The 15093-nt window shown below is 42.0% G+C and overlaps 1 protein-coding gene across 2 annotated transcripts in view; it reads right to left on the reverse strand.

Moving 5' to 3' along the window:
* The window catches only part of LOC121302983 (gamma-glutamyl hydrolase), a 30469-nt gene extending 22016 nt beyond the window's left edge, over window positions 1–8453 (reverse strand). For both annotated transcript variants that reach the window (XM_041233360.1, XM_041233359.1), the window contains exons 1-5: window positions 8163–8453; window positions 2271–2385; window positions 1952–2002; window positions 1403–1487; window positions 984–1122 (exon numbers count right to left, since the gene is read on the reverse strand). In XM_041233360.1, the coding sequence (XP_041089294.1) occupies window positions 984–1122; window positions 1403–1487; window positions 1952–2002; window positions 2271–2385; window positions 8163–8262 (490 nt within the window). In that variant the 5' untranslated portion in view covers window positions 8263–8453. The remainder of the gene's footprint in view (window positions 1–983; window positions 1123–1402; window positions 1488–1951; window positions 2003–2270; window positions 2386–8162) is intronic.
* Window positions 8454–15093: the final 6640 nt, after the last annotated feature.

A 15093-nucleotide genomic window follows, 5' to 3' on the forward strand; every position in this document is an offset into this window, starting at 1 on the left:
CAGCTCCTGAATTCATGGTCAAAGAGAACATACATATCATAACAAATAAAAACCACAGAATTTGACTAATTGCAGTAAGAACCACATATTGACTGTAAGGAAATTAAAGGCAGGCATATGCTATTTTACAAATGAGGTGGAACAGTAAAGTTCAAATAAAATAGAACTTCAAATTGTTGAATTGAATGAGAGTTCTGGATGCTCCTTTAGTGAAAACCATTTGATTTCTTAATTGTAGCATAATGCAGACATTCTTTTCCACTTCTAAATGTATGTATTGCTTCTTTCTCTCTCTGTAAAATGCCACTGAGATGTACCACTCTGTTCTGCTGACACAAAGGAATGTAGGCATAACAGTTTGTCTGGCTCTGTCTACAAACCCCTATCTGTTTGTGTCTTGCAAGAGAAGCTGTAGCTTCAGCACCTGAAATTACAAAGATGAATACACTAATTTTAACTGGAAAGAAAATACTAATGAAGTAAAGTGCTCTTGTTTACATTATTACTGTTACTTTGTAATGCTGTGGATAAATTTGTTTGATCTAGCAAAGCTAGAAATTTGAGTTTTCGCGAACAAAAACAAAGTAAGCCCTGTAGCATAGCATCTAAGGGTTGTGAAAATCTTAATTTCTACTGGACACCACCTGTGAATGTTGCGATGTGCTGTGAAATACTTTATATTACTCCCTGTGAAATTATTTTCCAAATCAGGAAACCTCTCAACATATATAATTCAACCCCTTTACCTTGCCTTATAAACTATAACCAGGTGTGGAAATAAAGCTCCCATTGCAAAGCAGTTTGATGAATTCTGTTTTACTGGTTGTTTAATAAGACACACCTGAGCTTGTTACCTATACACTGTGGCCAAATCAAAACCTGCAATGGCTGAAACTGCTATGCAATAGGTGTCTTATTTACATCCCTGATAAGTTATCAAATAAAAATACTTTAGTCTTAGTATCATATTGGCCTCTGCCTACCCGCTGTGAGGTTGAGCGGCAATGCCTTGTTTTCTACAGTGGCGTTGGTCAGCAGGTCGTCCCCGGAAACCAGCGCCGTGAGCAGCTGAAAACCCAGACAGGTCCCCCACAAAGGGAAATAGTCTCCTGAGATGTAGGCCTGACGAAGGGGAGGAAGCGGTTAGTTAATAAAGATAAGCCCCACTGGAGGCCAGCTTTTTCCTCCCTTTACTTCTATACTCAGGCTCTCTTCAAAGTTCTTGTATCCTGCAGTATTTACCACGACACACATGCCAGATGAAAAAAGAGGCACAAAGAACACAGGCGTGTGAAATGTCCATGTATGTTTTCCCTGAGGAACAAAGGCAAGACCGCTGGTATCAGTTAAGATGCTTGGAGTTTACAAAGCGCCGGTGACTTTGCTTCTTTGCGAACCTCACCTTCAGCGCAAGCTTGTAGAAAACTGCTGCGGCCTTGGCAAAGTCTGAGGTCCGTAAATTAACTGCACCGCCAATGAACATCATCCTGACCAGGGGAGAAACAGCCCTGATCAGCAAAATCATGAATGTTTCCCATACAGAAATATACATTACCATTTCTATGGCATTCCATTATACAGTACAGAACAGTGTAGAATTTTTGACTCTGTGAACCCCTAGTAGAACATAAGAACACCAATGCCTGTCCTGTTCCAAGTCTTAACTGATCCCAAAATGTTGTCAAATTCGAACTTAAAGGATCTCAATGACTCAGCATGAACAAATGTGGCTTGGGAACCCATTCCATACCCTCATCGCTGTGGCTTGGATTAACTTTGAAAAAGTTTATAAAAAAACAACATACAGTATATAAAGAGCTAATATTGGCTGATGTTGGTGGTTCCATCTGTTGTTCAGATAAGAAAGCACAGTGGTACGATCCAAACTAGCAAACTTGTGTATTCAATTACATCAATGAAAGCTAAATCAGAATTGTTTTTACACACCTACCCATTTATTGAATTAAAAATCTTCTCATATTCAGGCAACGTCAGATTCAACCTGCAAGTTTTGAAAATAAACAATATGAAAACCGAGAAACTGTGGATTTAAAAAAATAAAGGACACACACATATATACGCACAAAATCACTGGATTCACCGCTTAAATGAATATACAGTATATATCTATCTGCACTCATCTGTCTACTTCACTCCTGCACACCATGCGTTTGTTCCTTTACCAGATGATCCGCTCAGGGAACCGGAGTGTGATGGTATTTGATACTATACTATACAGTGTTAATATAAAGGGAAGGGCTTGTACTTACTTGACTGGCGTTACCCTGCAGCCAGCAGACTCTAGGTATTTAACATATGATGATGGGATATACGTTTTCCCAAACGGTTTTAGGTTGTCATCTTCTATTTCCTGAGTAAGTATTCCTAAAGGAACAGAAAGCTTGCACTGAGATTTTTAAAACCCATTTCAGCTGCTTCAGTGTGTTGTTTCAGCAGAAAAAACTGAGCTAAACATTTCTAAAGCAACATCATTCCCAGAACAGACAGAAAAAAAAATACTTTAGACTGTTTTGTTAAACTCTGCAGTTCAGGAAACACCTTTTCCTTCTATTTTAGAGAGGGTTAGAATTGAAATCTGCAGTTCAAATGCTTTTTCATTCTGTTTTAGAGAGGGTTAGAAAGTTTTCAAAGTTTTTAAATACAGTAAATGTTTAGAATGTTATCCTTTTTTGGAAATGTGATTAAACTGAATACATGTATGTAGATACAAACCATAAAGGACTTTCCTCTCTTTCCAAGCACATTTTACTTCAAGGTGACTTCACTGTTAGTCGATACTGGTCAAATTCAATGTAACTTGCCATTTCAGCACAGAGTATCCGCTATGAATGAATGGCTGTAAATGAATGGCTATGAATGAATGATGATGATTGCAATTGCAGATGATTTATGAACTGTGAAGGGCGCTCAGGGCCCGAGTGAAAGATAAATTTGGCTGGAGGTCTCATCTGCGGGTGCCCGACGGTTACCTGCGCGAGGCCAGCTGGAAATACATGAACAGATACGTGCACACCAGTGCTGCAGATACGAAGCGGCTATGAGAATTCATAACTAGCATGTTAAATCTTTCTGGTGAAATCTGGGCCCTTATGTCTGGCAATTTCCTTCAGCTCAGACAGATTGGATACACGATGCTTGGCTACAGCTTTTCTCAGATCAGTCCAAAGCATTTCTATTGGATTGAGATCTGGTGATTGCGAAGGCCATTCCAAAACTTTTATCTTTGTTTCTTCAAGGATTCCAGAGTTGTCTTAGACGTATGCTTTGGGTCAATGTCATGTTGGAAGATAAACTGTCTGCCAATCAGTCTACAAGCAAATGGTATCATTGTACTTTGCAGAATATTTTGATACATGGCTGCATTCATTCGATCATTAATCACATGAATGTCTCAGTTCTCTTTTAATCTCATTGGACCAGAGTTTTGTAGTCGCCAATTGTTTATCATTTTCTCCCAGTTCAGAATGGATTTTTTTTTAGGCTCAGCTCACCGCTGCCACCCCCACTGATGCCCAGATGCTGCAAGCTGAAGTCTTTTTTTTTTCTTTATTCCAAGATATTGTGAAATATTGGGTATACATAAGAACATAAGAACATAAGAAAGTTTACAAACGAGAGGAGGCCATTCGGCCCATCTTGCTTGCTCGTTTGGTTGTTAGTAGCTTATTGATCCCAGAATCTCATCAAGCAGCTTCTTGAAGGATCCCAGGGTGTCAGCTTCAATACCATGCAGTTGCATTTTTGCCAGGGTCTTTGGAAGTACCAAAGATACTTCTGATATCATCTTTGGAAGTAGACTCTTTCAGATGTCTTTTGCGTTTTGATACAGCACTCAGGCAGTGGTTAAAGTGGGGCGGTATGCATACCTGCTAGGGTGACGAGACGTCCCGGTAAAATCGGAATTGTCCCGATATTAGGGGCTTTGTCCCGCGTCCCGATTGAGGTACTGTGGGGACGCCATTTGTCCCGATTTTTAGAGTAAACGTTGAAAACCCAGGCGTAAAATTCTAATTTTGTATTTTCTCGTCAGGAAATGTCGCATACGTGGCTGCTGTACTGCCTCGTTTGAGCGTGTTGTTTGCATGGCATCTATGCGGCTATCCAGTCACGTTAACCTGCACTCATACGATGCGGTCTGCGTTTTACTTGGTTCGTCTGGTTTTACTGGTAAAGTGTCATGGTGGCTGGGGTTGACGAGTCTGTCACTAAAAAGCAAAAAAGACAGTGCAGGGTACCGTACGCAGTGGGGGAAAAAACTGGAAAACTGTTACAAAGGCATTTTGTAAATTGTGTGAAAAAAAAAAGCGGCATCACACAGAGGTGAGTTGGATGCATCACGCTGGTGGGATACAACATCATTATTATTATTATTATTATTATTATTATTATTATTATGACTGTGAATGAAGCTTGCGCGAGTAAGCGAAGCTACAAATTAGTTATACAGTTACTTATGTCGCGATGATTAATGTGTGATTGTGAAACTAAGTGGCGATCGATCGTACTTTCTTTAAGTCACAAGATGTGCAAAACAATTACCTCCATCTGCATGTACAGTTTATTTGGGAAATGTCTCGACACGATCCTCAGCCAAAATATACTTTACTTGTTTTGCTTTGTTGTCCATTTTTGGGATTTTATAGCCAAGGCTGAAAACATCGTTGTCATCTGAACAGTAAACATGAAAGTGAACCGCTTTGGAGTTAAATAACATATAAAATAATATTATTTTTCTATACGTTTTTATTTTTGCCTAAGTGGAATGCACACAGGAAGGAGAAGGAATAAAAAAGCCTATCTACAGAATGATGACACGCAGTTTGCGTTGCTTGCGTTGTGCAGTACTTCATTTAAACACGGTTTCTTCCCTCCCCAAGTCAACTGAAGGTGTCCCGATTTTACATTCTTGCTATCTGATCACCCTAATACCAGCAAAACAAACGGCGATATGCTATACCGGCAAAATAAATACATACAAAGTCTTACTATTGATGCAAAACGCGAATCTTGTTTTCCATTAGTAGAACTGCCTGAATCAACTTAAACCCGGCGTACACTGCACGGTTTTTGCAATCGAGAGACGCAGCGCCACTCACCTTACCGATTATATCACGATTCCTCACTGTAGATCGGGGGTTGCAAGCTACACACACTACACGGGATATCTTGTCGCGGACTGCGCCTATTTTCATTGCAGAATCGTAGACATCGTGGACTCAAGCGAGGCGGCGATCACTGTTGCCTGTGCATTGTTTTGCACAGAAAAAAAAAAAAGAAAACGCGGAGAATATCCATTTGGACGCGCAATTGGCTTAAAGACGTGTCCAGTACCGGCTGATCCAACTCGAGTCGAGGTGCATTCAAATTAATAAAATCTAATCTGTTCAAAAAGCGCAACACTCGCTCGTAGTACAAAATATTTATTAGATTAAAAGATTGGCGTGGGAGATTACCCTTCAAGCTATCTTCATCAGAACACCAAATTCTAATGAATAATTTGAAGACTTAAACTAATAAATATTTTGCACTACGAACGAGTGATGCTTTTGAACATACTACAATACAACTGTAATAGTAGGCTACTACAAGTTTGTTTATAGGTTTAAATATGCAACAACGTTATCTACATTCTCTCCATTTCTCTCACACACAGACGCGCACTCCTCCTACTCGTAATTTGAATACATTAGCAATGCGAGCACACAGTAGGGGTTTGAAAGGGATATCGAATACGAGTGACTAGAAATTGATTGAGGAGCGCACACACTACCACACACAGTATCTGCTTCGGCGTTAACAAGTTATAACAATTACTTACTTTCCAGGTACCTTCAATGAGCGATCATGATAGGAAATGTCACTTATGTCAAACAGGGGCACGACCTTTCTCTTCGTTGTCATTGTTGTTAGCTTGTCCTGTTGGCTGCTGGCTACTAAACGAATTGCTTTGTCGGGAACTAAAGTTTTCTGACATGTTAGAAGTTTGTCGGGACGTCGTAAGAGCGTCGGGAGATCGCAGAAGCTATTAACGGGGCATCGTAGCCCGTCTCACACCTACTGACCATTTTGTCACAGACAACCTTTTTTTGTCCCAGGTTTTAAGAAATAAGTCACCGACTCCTCAGCGACCAGCAAAAATCGTGCAGTGTAAGCATTAGCTGACAACGAGTTATCATGGGTCGATTGACAGGACTTACCTCCACTCACTTAAATAATCACTGAGACTGACATTCGCTCTAGCCTATCAGAGGCTTTGTTGAGGTTCCGCTCTTGTTTGAAGTGGTGCAAGTAAAATTCATCCCGCTTTCATAAACACTGAGCTGAGCAACCCCACAAACTGGAGTGTGAACTCGTGTGCTTTAATGACATTAGATCGAATTGGCTACCTCTGCTTTTATTGTATTAGTTAATACAGTATATTGGTTTTATTTGTTTTTTGTTACAAAACAAACATTTGCGTACCGCCACAAAACCGCCCTGTTTTGTCAAGATCGTATCATGGCTTCATCGTAAAGTGAGCTGATTAAACTCCGTGAAGTTGCCCCCCTACAAACAGCACACACGTTTAATTATATACAATTCGTTTGAGCCGTTGAAACGAACGTTTGTGCTGCTGTAGTTTTTAAGATATTACGATATTTTTTTAGGGGAGTGACCTCACTTAGCCCCTTGCAATATAATAAAACAAAGTTGTGCGATAGTACCGTTGATTTCTAACATGAAATATCAAATGATTGTTCTTCACGTTGTGCTGTGCTGGCGCTGTCCCTGCCTAGTGCTGTGGTAGCACTGAGGGGAAGCAGCGGTGTGGTCCTGTTTATTAGTTTATTTTATTTAAGAAATGTTTGTATTATTGGGTGTTTTATTTTACTACAGATACTTTTAATATAGACTGAAGTACTGTTTTGAATTTAGTGTTGCTGCTGTTTGTATAAAGTTTTATTTTTATATTTAATATGTTAGAAATCAACGGTACTATCGCACAACTTTGTTTTATCGCAAGGGGCTAAGTGACGTCACTCCCCTGACCTGGATAAATCTATTAAATTCCGTTTCAATCACAGCATGTTAAACTGTCCCCAATTAAATCTCCAGTTAACTCGGTTCAAGGTAATGTGCCTCAGTACAAAACTTAGCCTAGTTGTAGAGTATGCAGGTGCACATGAAGAGAACAGGACAAATATTTAGACTTTTAACTGTCGGGTTATGCTTAATGATTGTATTTTGCTTGTGGATACGGAATTAGATAAGTCGTTTACTTGGTTTTGTCCATTTTGATCGATATGTGCGTGTTGTGTATTGTTTTGTTGTTGTTACACGCGTGTAGCCGCTTTGTTGATTAGTACAAAGCGGTACTGTACTTCAACACCCCCCGGTACTTTTTTGAACCACTTTAAACGCTGCACTCAGGTAGACAATCAATACATTATTTTTAATAGACCAAAAGCCCACGGTTGTGAATACGATTAATCATGAATCGGTTAAAAGTCCCTAGTTTTCTTCAATTATTCAGGGTGCCAGTGTGTCTGCACCGTAGCTCTCTGGACAATTTACATAGAAGTGCTATAAAAAATATGGCGACCTAATTCAAGCATTCAAAATTCTAAGAGGTATTGACAGTGTCGACCCAAGGGACTTTTTCAACCTGAAAAAAGAAACAAGGACCAGGGGTCACAAATGGAGTTTAGAAAAAGGGGCATTCAGAACAGAAAATAGGAGACACTTTTTTACACAGAGAATTGTGAGGGTCTGGAATCAACTCCCCAGTAATGTTGTTGAAGCTGACACCCTGGGATCCTTCAAGAAGCTGCTTGATGAGATTTTGGGATCAATAAGCTACTAACAACCAAACGAGCAAGATGGGCCGAATGGCCTCCTCTCGTTTGTAAACTTTCTTATGTTCTTTCTTATGTTCTTCTTATAAAGTGCAAACTACCAGCTGTAACGCGCTTCTGGAGAAAATGCTAAACATCTAACTAGATAACAATATTAGTCGTGTTCTTGCATATATCTGCCTAAATGTTTGTATTGCAGCATAGTAACTACAGGCATACATGCCACATTAACAGTGTAACGCATGAGTCGAATCGTCGAACAGTGTGAGTGGGAATAAACAGTAGATGTGCACAACACTGACTTACCGATAATAGGTCTGCTGTTTATTTGCTGTTTGGGAGGTCCCGGAAAGGCGCCAGAGCAACAGCTGATCAGGGTTAAAAGCAAGGCACACAGAGTAAGCATTTTCTGATCCTTGTTCCGAGACTGTTGGTTTAAATATTATTTGCTAAGATCTCTGTCAGAGCTACTATAGGTGTTGGAGCTTCATTTATGCAGACTTTTACAAAAAAAAAAACAAATAGTTTAAATATTAATAAGCAACCTGTTGTTTTAAAGCTGTACGAGGAACTGGACAGACGGTAAACTGCAGCAAGCATGAAAAATGAGACAATTAAAGAATATCCGGGTTTTTTTCTTTTAGCGAACTGGTTGTACGCATGCGCATTGTGCCGGGGGGCTACAGGATTCTGAGGAGAATCTGAATCGGTTAGAACTGCTGCTGTGTGTCAAGAGTTTTATTGATCTTAGTCCTAGTCAGCGAAATGTATCTGTCATGTATCTTCATTATATTGTTATAGTTGTATTGAGCTGACTCTTTATTAAACTCTTGGAAAAGCGCTGATTGTGAAAAAGACCACTTATTTTTTTCTCCCGTAACTTGAATGAGACTGTGATTGTGTTTCGTTGATAATGAAAATAAAATAAAATAAAAACAGGTTTCTTATTTTTAATTAAAACCAAACTCAAACTGCTTTTCCAGCGGAGGGTAACATACGGAGATTGCAGTAACCACACACCGGCCGCGACTTTTAAACACCTTACGGGTGCTTTTTTTTTTTTTTGGGGGGGGGGGGGGGGGGGGTAACAGTACAATTCTGAGCAACATGTAGGAGAACCTGTCCCGGGAGCTGCCTGGGAGAAGGACAGAAAAACACGGGAGTTGACAAAAACCCACATTTTGAAAAACCCGCCCAATCTGGAGCGTATGTTGTGACATCAGTCACCACTGATGTTGCTCTATTGTAATAAATATCAGCTACACTACAGTACTGTATTTGTAATTGTAACATGTTTGTGTTTTATGTGCTTAATTACGAGGAATCCGTTTGCTGCAAATCAATACACTTGTCATAAATAATCATCAACACAGGCAATATTTTTCTTTAAATTTAGTAAACATACTAGTTCAATAAAAACTGCTTCTGGTGATGGAGACACACTCCGGTCACATTCCTGCCGAAACGGAGCTGTAGTTTACTACAGTGTCCAGAAACGGAGCTGTAGTTTACTACAGTGTCCAGCGCGTTTTTACTACTCAACAATAAACAAAGTAACTTGACTTCGATTCATCTGATGTCAGTACTTGATGGCTAGTTGTAATTAGTAATGTTAAACTATTGTAATGTTCCATTTTCTATTGTTTTGGCCATGTTACAACATTTACACTATTAATATTATTTATTAGAATATATTTGTTAGAATTAAACAGTTGTAGAATATTTAGGTTGCTATATGATATGTGTTATTTTATTCTGAATACACTACAGCAAAATTATTATTTAGTGGTTTGCGCAATATTATGCTACTGTTGCTTTAATTGGAAGAGCGAGGCACTGTGACGTTGCTGCTCATTGAGTTCTGCATTTTAATTAAGTAAACAAAAGGGAGGAAACATGTTCCTAAGGAAATAGGGTACAGAGGGAAGAAATCTCGTCGTGGACTTTGCTTGAACACTTCGTGAACCCGGCTAAACTTCACCGGCTTGTACACACGGATTTGCCTTTTATTCTTGGGGACCAGAATCGGGTAATCGAACATACAAAAATGTTGCACCATGTGTATTCAATTAGGAAACTATTCAAAATTCCCATCCCTATAATAATAACCACCATTAAAACAATATTCATAATATAAAATAATAACAGTCCTACTTAGAGCGTTGTCGCTTGTGTAGCCTCTCCCAAGTCAGCGCTAATCTTGCTGAGTGATACCAACGAGTCCTGGAAAGATTGTGAACGGCATGTTTGACCTGAACGCATCGGATCACAAATCAAAAAGTTAGACAATTCGATCGCGTATCTGGGTATCCATCGGGACATCTTACTGTGGGACTGGATATGATACGAAATGTTGGATTCACAACAAATAAAGCTGTTATCTGTAAGTCTGGGAAACTGACGCCAAACAAGACAAAACTTTCCTTTTTTTTCATTGTCACGATGAAGCATCCACTCCAAATGTTCGTCTTCATTTTTTAAAATAATTTCTTTATGATTTATTGATTTCAGCGGTTTCCTTTTGGCTTAGTAGAAAATGCGATTTGCAAAAGATTTGCCATGTCACGAGAACAAGTACCAACACAGCACTAAGGCACACAGTCTCAGATTCTGACTACAAGAAGTATGACATTGGCACACTGGTTAATTTTCCTGGATTCATGGAATGTAGCCATGTGCTATATATATATATATATATATATATAATATATATATATTATATATATATATATATATATATTATAACTAGTTATTGTAAAACCGGCTCAGTTGGGCCTGTGGTGCTTCATAACTACCGGCCAAACTGCAATCTGTACAGGCTATGGAGCATTATTTGTGCCAAAACTATCCGGTTGTCAATTTATTTGTCAATTAGTTTGTTAATTCGTGAATTTGTCGATTTGTTTGTCAATTTATTCCCTTTCAATTCGAAGATGGCCACTAAACATGGTTTATGGGCTATACACCTGCCTATTGGTAGGTGTCACTGAGCTCGTGCTATCAAAGCTGCTGATAGGCCCCCCTTCCCTGGATGAGGGCGATGAAACCGTCATACAGGGAAGGATTGACCGCTCTTCGCTTCTCAAGTTGGACCATCTGTGTTGCATTGAGACGTTTTTATTACTTAAAAAGTGCTGCGGTGAGCTTGCTGCTAGTTCCCCTGCACTTCGTGCTGAAAGCTGGCTTGCCGCTTTCACGTAATCAGTAGCTCCTAAATCTTAGCCCCTTCTTATACTGCCTTCAGCACCTGCTCTCTTGCGTATGGTGCTCATTGACTCACAGTACCTGATACGGGCAGTGCGCCGTCACTGCACGGTACTCGGTGCATGCGATACGCACGGTGCACGTGGTACGCACGGTACCTGGTGCTGCACGGCACTCGGTGCATACGGTGCACACGGTACACTCGGTGCCTGGTGCTGCACGGTACATACGTGGCTCGTGCACGTGGTGCGCACGGTACTCATTACCCCGTGCTTAGTGCACTCAGTGCGCAGGGTGCTCGGTGCACACGATATACTCGGCTCGGTGCACGTGGTGTGCATGGTATCCGCCGCTACACGGTGCTCGGTGCACTCGGTACAAGGTGCACGTGGTGCGTTAGTGCTACACACTTCCGCTGTGGGCGCCCTTAACATGCTGTGCGACCCACCAATGACGGGCAGGGCTGGGTTTTATGCCTGCGAGGCCTGTGGGACTAACATCCCGCGGGAGGACAGACATACCAACTGTGCTCGGTGCCTAGGCGCTGAACACGCCACTTCATCCCTACAAGGCTCCTGCGACATTTGTGCAGCTTTTCAACCCCGAGTGCTCTCCAGTCACCTGGAGAGAGTTGCACGGGGGTGTTCTTCATCCCCCGTAGTGAGTCCTTCCCAGCCACGCCTCTCCACGCCATTACAGAGCCCCTCCAGGGGGATTCCTTGTGTGCAGGTGTCTGTGTCCACCCGCAGCCGCTCCCTTTCGCCTACGGTGAAACGGGTGAAGAAGTCTCGGCAGTCGCGGGACATCATGGATATGAAAGCCCAGATCGCTCGGATTATGGAGCTTCTAGAGAGGCAGCAGGCCCTGACGGCTCTGCCCTCACCCCCAGTGCTCCGTGGGAGAATAGGGCAAGCAGGAACACCGGCACTATGCTCTGACGAGGATGGGCTTTCCATCGGAGATGGAGGTCGAGGCAGAGCCCGAGTTCCCGACCGAAGCGGTCCCTAGTTCCAAGGTGTCCTTGGTTACTAGTGCGCCACTGCTGTCAGGGTCAGTGTCCGCGCTCATGGGGCGCGTGGCAGCGTACCTGCAGGTCCCCTGGGCAACAGCGACAGAGCCACTTTGCTCCATTTTTCAGCCACATGAAGAGGCTCCTCGGCCCCAGCCCTTCCCAGCCTTCCCTAACTTTGTGGAGGAGGTGCGCTCCTCTTGGGACCACCCAGCCACAGCGCCTACTCAGTTGAGGTACGGTTTTCAACTGGCCTCGTTGGAAGGGCCGGAGAAGCTGGACCTGGAGGGGTTTCCCCCTGTAGACTCCATCATTGCAGCCTTGGTGAAGGCTCCGCCGGTGGGAGGTCTGCCCAAGGACCCTATTTGCCCAAACCTGCAGTGATGGGTTACGGAGACACATGTCCGTAGGGCATACGTGGCGGGGGCTCAGAGTACCCATCTGGCGAATACATCCAGTATGCTGGTCTCATACATGGATGGCATGCTCCCAGAGCCGGTGGCCATGGAGTTGCGATTGCTGTCGCACAGGCTTCGCTTTTGGATGCGCCATACCTGTGGTCCAGCAGTGGAGAAGATCCTGCAGTGGTCTCTCTGAGAGCGCAAGGCGCCTAGGCAGGTGGCCACGTTGCTCCCTCCCCTCGCTCCGGTGCAGGGTAGGTAGAGCCACTGCCACACACCTCCAACACGGACGGTCACCAGGACGGTGCCAGTCCCCACAGCACCGCTGGGTAACCTTAGGCGTCGCCTACAGGACACACCACAGGCAAAAGACAGGGTTCTCCCGCAACATGGAGAGCGTGCAGGCCGTGCGAAAACCAGCAACATTTCGTACGTCTACATTGACTCTCCGTAGAATTTTTTTGCCTAACTCTCTATATACCACAATGCTTTGCGCGCAGTGAGACTGAAGTCTTCACTGAAAATCAGCAGAGTCGAGTATCTTGTTAAATAGAATATCTTTTGAAACGCCCTTCTAGATATTATTGGCTGAAGCAGTTTTAAGTGAGGCAGGACTTTCATTGATTAAAATATTAGTGTGCACTCCCATTGGCTAGAAAGGTTGCAGTGTTTTTGGCACAGTGCGAGATTGACAGTTGGAAGTTTGTCTGGTCCGTACAGCCTTTCATATTAAATCAATTGACAAATTAATTAATGAATTATTAGAAGAATTAACAAATACATTTATGAATTGACAAATTTATGGACGAATAAACTAACAAGTACTTTTTGGGTTTTTTTTATTAGTAGTACACAGACCTATTTGTAGTGTTTAAAGTAAAATGGTACGTTTGTTTATATTATTGATTGATGGCGCTGGGGAGTTGGCACTCAATTTTGGCCTTTTATTTTAATTTTAGAACTATGCAGATTTTTTTATTTTTTTTTTGATCACATGATAAGGGTGATGAATTTAGGTACCAAACTAAATGTATTTCATAACCCTAACCCTAACCCTAACCCTAACCCTAACCCTCAAGCTAAGCTTCGTGGGGTATCAACAGTAACTGTAAAGCAAGTTATTAGTAGTGCAGCAGTCAACGTGGCAAAACAAATACGCACACACTTTTAGAGTTTACTTTAGTAGAAAGACTCGAGTGAACAGGATTAAGACAGCTGACCGAATGCTGACAAAATTCTTTCTACGTATGTGGCAAGGTGGTTGGTAAGGGGAACAGGTGTAGCGGTGATGCGATGCAGGAGTGATGAACAGACAACGGTAATCCAGTGAACAAGTGTTTATTTGTGTTGTTTCCAGGTCTGGCGACCGTCAAATAATAAATCACCGGCAGTACACAACAATGTGTAATGCGCGGGGATGGTGAAGAAAACAGTACAGACTCAAACAGAAACAAAGGCACGGTCACCAGTCCTGGCTGATATTCAAACGTGCAGGTGCTCTATGCAGAGGTGCTCCGGATAGTGCTGACCCTTTTCCTCAGCTCCGGAGAAGTGCTTTAACTGTCTACAGTGACAAAACACACACAACACGTATTTTCCTTTTCATTACAGAGAGCTCCTCTCTCAGTCCTTCTCTCCTCACGTTACCCAAACGAAGGAAAAGATCAGCGTTACCCTGGCCCCTATATGTAATCCCGCATGATATCTAGGTAAACGGTTGCAGCTGCCTCTCGTTTACCTTTCAAATGAATACGGTCTTACAACAGAGTCGCGCTTCTTTCCAGGCTGACCCACTTCCCTGACCCGGAAACTAACTGTCAGGCCAGCCCTTCCAGATACTTCTCCTCTCGTTCTTTAGCGCCCTCACAGGTCGGGAGGAAGATTTATCACCAGAACTCATGTTTCCGTCACAATGTAGTATTAGAAATGTAAATAAATACAAAAACTTGGGTTTTGTCATTTAAGGCTTGCTGTTAACTTTTCTCCCATGTATATGATTGTGGAAGAGCAAAGCTCTGCCCTTTTAAATTGGCAGGGATGGGGTTAACTTCCCCTGCCTGCCTGGGTTTATTATGTTCAGGTGGCTGGGGTTGATTAGTTGATTAGGTTGATTAACGATCAATCAGCGCCCAGCCACCTGATATAAAAGGAGGCCTCTGCTTCTCATTTGGGAAGAGGGAGCTGAGGAAGCAGGTTGGTTTTTTTTTGTTGTTTGGAGAGCTTGAATCCAGTGAAGGCATTGCCCAGCCTGGAGATTGTTATTTTTGTAAATTTTGCTTTTTGTCTTTCTTTGTGTTTAAATTGTTTTGTTTTGGCCCTTGTGCCCTTTCATTTTGTGTTTATTTATAATAAAATAGTTATTTTTTTTGAACTGCAGTCTGTCTCTGGGCCTCTATCCACTCGCCAGCCTGCCACATTGATTTATTTTAAGGCAGCAAAATTTGAAAACTGCACATTCCTTTTCATTAGCGTGTCAACATTATTTTAAAAGGTTTACAAACTTGAAAATGTCACTGAAGGTTGTTTTAAACAATGCTGCTTGTTATGCTTTTTCGCAGTATTTTTGTTTAGCTACACCTGAGAAAATGCAGTGACAATGAAAGCAGCCATATTTAGCTGGAAA

This window comes from Polyodon spathula, chromosome 31 (assembly GCF_017654505.1).
Source record: "Polyodon spathula isolate WHYD16114869_AA chromosome 31, ASM1765450v1, whole genome shotgun sequence".
Lineage (NCBI taxonomy): Eukaryota > Metazoa > Chordata > Actinopteri > Acipenseriformes > Polyodontidae > Polyodon > Polyodon spathula.